Raw genomic sequence first — 6,000 nt, 5'->3', positions numbered from 1 at the left:
TTCCTTTTTTTTTTTTTTTTTTTGAAACAGTGATCCACTAAGTTTCCCAGCCTGGCTTTGAACTCATAATCCTTCTGCCTCTGCCTCCTGAGTAGCTGGTGTTACAGGCATGTGCTATAGCTCCTGGCTTAGGCTGATAGCTTTTCTTGCACTGTTTCAAAGACGTTGCTTTACGATCGTAATTTTACACTAATTCTGGTAAGAAAGCTACTGTTGTCCTTGTTTCTGCATGCTTGGTTGGCCTTCTTTACTGGCTGCATTTGGATTTCTAGCTTATGACTGTTTCAGGTGGTGGGACTGTGCCGGCTGTGGTACAGCTCGTTTCCTGGGCTTGGGGTTTGCTGAGTTTCCTGGATCTGTGGCTGTATAGTTTCCATCAAATTTGGAAAATCTTTGGCCATTATTTTTTCAAATGTCCTTTCTGCCTACCCCTCAGGAAACCCAGACACTGTACATTGTCTGTTGCAGCTTTGTATGGCTCAGTGATGCTCCTTGAAGTTTCAAAAATTTTCTTCTCTTATGTTCTCCTTTTGCATAGTGTCCATTCCTTTTTCTTCTATAATGTTTAATCAGTTGTTCATCCTATCCAGAGTATTTTTCATGTCACAGATTGTCACTGTCCTCTCCAGAAGTTTGAATTGGGTGCTCTTTTTATCTCCAAATTCTGAATACATGGAACAGACTTTTTATACTGTTTTAATGCACTTGTCTTCCAATTCTAACATCTGCACAGGTCCAAACAAGTTTCAGTGGTTCGATTTCCTTTTCCTCATTATGGATCTTATTTCTTGGTTCTTCATCTGCTTGGTAATTTGATGGTGGAGTGAGCACAGAGTGACAAGGTACAGGGAGTGATTTACAAGAGATGTTCTAGAATCAGATTACTTAGAGAGTGTGGGACTCTGAAGACACCCCCTTCTCCCAAGTGAGGCTACCTATACAGTCAGGGAACTTCACAATATATGCTGCCCCTCAGGCAGAGGACAAGTGATTCATCTGTATCTCACTCCACCCTTGGGATCCCCTCTTCTTCTGCCCACACAAAGCCACCCTCTTGAGGGCCGAGATAATCCCTGCTTCCTGCATGAGTCTTTCAGGAGCCCCTACAAACAGTACACAGAGGTGCTTGGCAGCTGAATGGGAGAGAAGACGGGCCTCATTGTGTGTTCAGCTGGGCTCAGCCAGAATGGGCCCTACCATTTCCCAACTCTCAGGGTATGCTGGGGGGCTAACAGGCTCCTGATGGAGTCCCAGCTGTCTTGTATCCTCAGTGTACCCTGTCCTGCCAACTCAGGAGGGCACACTCAAAAAGTCACTTGGGCAACTCTCAGCTCAATGCGGGCACAGATCAAGAGAGCCAGGGAGGCTGGCTACCAGTGTAGCCAGACGTTAGGAGGAAAAGGACAACTGCTTAAACAGATGGAGCTGTAATCTTGGGGAGTCATGGCCATGGTGATTACGAACTTAAGTATGGTTGAATAAGGCTCAGTTTCAACCGGAAACATTTCAAAATGTCCCTTTATGGGATGATTGCTATTAAGTAAACAGATGCAACAAGCTGGATAGAAATTAATTCACAGGATGGTCCCCGGAGCCTGTGGGCATTTACAAGAACATTGCAGGCAAGGGCATTTCTAGCTGGGCTGAGGGAACAGTGCAGCATGCAGTGTGACATGCACGGCTCTTCCAGGACCAAGCACAGTGTACTGCCGGCTGAACCTCCCCGGGGTGGGCACGAGAAACCTTGTGGCCCCGGGAGAGAATAGGAACAAGAGGAGGATATAAACCCTGTTCCCTGCATGCTTCAATGTGATGATCAGCTCTCAAGTCAGAGACAATGGTGGTGTGCAGGAAAGACAGGTCCCCTGCTTTCAGATCTAGCCTCTCCTAAGATGACTAATAAGGACCTAAGGCAAGGTACTAAAGGCATTACAAAGATACATACTTATGAGAATCACAGCTGGCTTAAATGTGCTCGTGCTATATGGTAGGGGTGAGACTGGGGTGCAAGCTCAAGTGTCCTTAAACACAGGCATGTTGCTCACTGGCCCTCCTCCCAGACCTGCTGTCATTGCTGGTGGTTGCTCACCTACTGCACTGGGTGCCTTTTCTGCTCTCTGCTCCCTCACCCTGTGCTTTGTTTCACATCAGGATCTCTGCATTGTGCACCCAGGAGGCCTTCCATATGGTACCATGGCCAGGCACCAAGTAACGGTGTCAGTAAGTTTCTAAATGTTCTGGCACAGATGCCAAAGACAATGGGGTAGGAGAGAAACACTTTTGAGATGACTTCCTGAGAAAAGCCCTTCTGTTACACAATGTGGTTCTTCAATGAATTTGAAGGGCAGAATGAAAATGGCAAAGATTGTTTTCTGAACCAAAAGACCAAGCTTTTGGTGTGGGAGAAGTCTTGGTGTTACAGAGACAGGCAGTGTGAGTGTGAGATGTACTACGCTACAGTCCGCAGAGCAGCTGCCCACACTGTGGTTCTGGGGCTGAAGCTCCACTGCTGGAGGTAGTGGCCCAAGTACCACAGCCACGACTTATGGGGTCCGGTGATGGCCTGGGGAGTGAGGCTTCAGTCCTTTAACTCTTAAACCTGGTGTAGTCACCAATCTTTTAAAGTCATTGCTTATCAGAAGTTGGCTTAGTGGTCAAGAAGATAAATATTTTGTTGAAATATATAATCATCTGGTCATTACAGAGCAAAAAACCAACCGAAGAAAGCACTTGTCAGAGCCAGGTGCAGAATACAGGGCTCAGCAAGAGTCAAGGCGGAGGAGAAGTCAAAGCCAACCTTGGAGTAGATGAGAGCAGGCAGAGGCACTTCCCAGCACAGGAAGACCAAGGAAATCGGGAAATTACCTGGACATTTCCAGCACTGCAATCATTAACAATAGTCGACGCCTTTAGCTAGAAGAACAAGAGACCCAAGAACTAGCCAAGAGGTAACAAATTGCTCTTGTTTGTAAGTGGAATGACGAGCTACACAGAATGTGCAAGAGACTCTACAGGGAAACAACTAGAACTAAAAGAACTCAGCAAGGTTGCTGACTAAGAAATGCCCAACAAACAAACCCTGATATAAGTCCTCTGCTCAAAAGCAAAAGAGCATGTGAGGAAGACAGCATTCACAGGATAGCAAGGGGTGATGCTCTCTGTGACGGACAGCCATCTGCACACCCTCCACAGCAGTCACCAGGTGTTGGCTCCCCGGCAGTAAAGCTGAATGACTACTCAGGTTGTGGGGGAGATGGCTGTCCAGGGGTGCAGTGCCCAGAGGAGAGAAGGGGGCTGGCCAAGTAGGCATGGGCAGGACTGAGCAAGTGCCTGGGGAACTCATAAGAGGCCAAGTCAGGGTCTGGGCTGGACTCAAGCCCAGGGTATTTTGGGGGGACTCAAGCAGAGGGATGTGTCAGTGGCTCTGTGTGCAGGACTGAGAACGAGAGCACAGTGTGAAGGACAGGCCAGCCTGAGCATGGATGGGCTGGACGATGAGCTTCAGCAAGTACAGCTGCCCAAAAAGCAGGTAGGCTGAGGTGGGTACAGGGGAGCACAGCCAGATCCTAGTGACCAGTGCGGTGCGGTGACAGGAAATGAGGAGGCCTCTAAGGGAAGTGTGGGGCTAACAAGGCAGGTGAGTCCATGGTAAGGCTGGTCACCCAGAGGTAGCCAGTGGGGCAGCATTTGTCCTTGCAGATGAGGGATCAGAGCAGGAGCTGGCAATAGTATCTGCAGGTGTCACGCTGGGGGACAGGCGGGAGAAGGAGCTGGTCTCACCCCACACTCAGCATCTCTGCAATTTGGGATGGAGAGACCCGGGGCTCCATGAGCAGCAGCTTCCTATCCTCAAGAAGACGGATGGAGTTACTCACGCTGTCCACTGCTAGGATCTTGGCCCAGATGAAGACAAGGAGCGGCCGCAGCTCTCGGGCAGAGCTCTGGAGCAGCTTCAGCACATAGGGGAAGATGCCCACAGACAGGGCCTGTGGAGAGAAACAGTGTTAGCACGGCTTGTCCCAGCCCTGCATTTGCCACCAGGGAGCAAGGTGCCACCGGTCGCTGGCCATGAGCTCTGGGACAGGGCTGGATGCTCCCTTCAGCACGTGCAGGAAATGTGACAGGAACCAGTGCGCCTCGTTCAAAGGAAAGAGGGCTCCCTACAGATGTGTGCCTCTCTGGCTTTATGCCTAGCACCTGCCAGAGCTGCCAGTATTGGCCTGAACTGAGCTGGTGGGGCTTTCCCTCAAGAAGGAACACGCCGCGGGAAGGGGCAGAGAAGCATTCTTCCCAGTTTTACATTTCTCTCTCTCCTTTAATGTTAATTATTCTTCCTAATTTTAGATTTTTCTCTCTCCTCCTTAAATGTTGGCCTCTCCGTGATCATTCTTTGTTACCATGATCTAATTAGTGAAACACCTGAAACAGACATTAGCAGACTGCTCGGAGACCTCCTGCGTGCTTGTGCGCCAGCCCCAGCCACACAGTCCCACTCCTGCCCACGCTCTTCCCCTGCAGCTCTGCGCAGCAGCAACTTCACTTGTGAACATTTAGTGTACCTCACTTACCACGAACAACCATTCTCTCATAACGTTCAGTTCGTACACAATTTCTCATTGTTCTGTGAACACTGATTTTATTTTTGTTCTCTTTGAGACAGGGTCTCCATATGTAGTAAAAACTGGCCCTGAACTCAAGATCCTCCTGCCTCAGCCTCCCTAGTACTGGGATTACAGGTACATATCATGACACCTAGCTATGTTCTGTGAACACTGATTTTTCAAACTTCAGTTTTCAGTAAATGGTGAAGGGGAAGAAGGGTTGAAGGGAGAGGAAGGGAATTGGCAAAAAAAAAAAAAAGAATCAAGATATATTATGTATAGGTACAAATTCCCTATGATGCATATGATAAAATATGTATGATAAAATATGTACGACTAATAAAAATAGCTTAAAAAACCTTCAGTTTTCAAACTTTTGTAAACAGAAACAAAGGAAGTCTATACATTACAATTGGAAGACCAATCTCTTGAATCTCCTTTAATCTATACATTTTACCTCAATTTCTCTTTTATTTCCTTTGTGACGTTGAAAAAAATGGATCATTTTCTGATTCAATTTTGGCCACTCTTTTCTGTTTAAAATGGCCACTGCTACTCTTCTAGAAAATGAGTAATGAAAAAGGTGTTTCAGAACTCTGTCTAAATAATAGTGATGGGACAGTGGATGCGGATGCAGATTCTTCCTGAGAGGGAAATGCCTCACGAGGCTGAGGGACTCAGCTGCTCAGGGCTCCCAGGCACAGGCAAGCCTCTGTAAGAAGTAACACGCCCGCTGTGCTTTCTTTCCTGCAAAGGCCAAGTCCAGCTCAGATGGAACAGAGGAAACAAGCAGAGAAAATAAGAGCCCCCAGCACTGTGCCCTGTGAGGGTCATCCGTGTCGGGGTCTGGACCGTGACCTGAGCCCCCAGACGGTTACACAGAATCTGCTCACTGCCCTCCCTGGCCCTGTGCCCCAAGGTGAGGAGAAAGCACGCACCAGGCTCACTGCCCAGGGACCCAAGTCCAGAAACCTTCCCAGCAAGTCCAAGGCTCTCAGCCGGTGCACCTGGCTTAGCAGCACCTGGAAAAAAAAGAACAAAATTGCATCACAGCCAAACTGTAGCCCTCTGAGAAAGTGCCCACAGTGAGCCCTGGGCTCAGGAGGAGTCTGGCTGACCAGTCAGTCCATCTGTGTGGGTTCCTTCCTTCTTTACTTATAGCTGGGGCAGCCATCTGCTTTTACATAGATTAAGAAAACACTCTCTGTTTCTTTTCAACAAAGGTAGCATATGCTTACTGTAAAAAGGATAAGAACACACATTTCAATTGTATTTAAAAAGGGATCTCACTGGTGGCAGTTTGGTATATAAACCTCTAGACATGGTCCTCTATGTACATGCTTTTCTGATGGATTCTAAGCAAAGTGACACGTTACTGTATCTCCTGTCTCCTCTTTAC

General features: G+C 47.9%; 1 protein-coding gene across 8 annotated transcripts in view; it reads right to left on the bottom strand.

Annotated features, from left to right (window-relative positions):
• Rptor (regulatory associated protein of MTOR complex 1) overlaps positions 1-6,000 on the bottom strand; it is a 348,014-nt gene that overhangs the window by 84,808 nt on the left and 257,206 nt on the right. For all 8 annotated transcript variants that reach the window (XM_010618589.3, XM_010618590.3, XM_010618587.3 and 5 more), the window contains 2 exons: positions 5,540-5,623; positions 3,876-3,986 (listed from right to left, as the gene is read on the bottom strand). In XM_010618589.3, the coding sequence (XP_010616891.1) occupies positions 3,876-3,986; positions 5,540-5,623 (195 nt within the window). The remainder of the gene's footprint in view (positions 1-3,875; positions 3,987-5,539; positions 5,624-6,000) is intronic.

Source organism: Fukomys damarensis, unplaced genomic scaffold, assembly GCF_012274545.1.
Source record: "Fukomys damarensis isolate Sample0158 unplaced genomic scaffold, DMR_v1.0_HiC HiC_scaffold_23, whole genome shotgun sequence".
NCBI lineage: Eukaryota > Metazoa > Chordata > Mammalia > Rodentia > Bathyergidae > Fukomys > Fukomys damarensis.
This window is presented reverse-complemented; position numbering and strand designations above follow the sequence as displayed.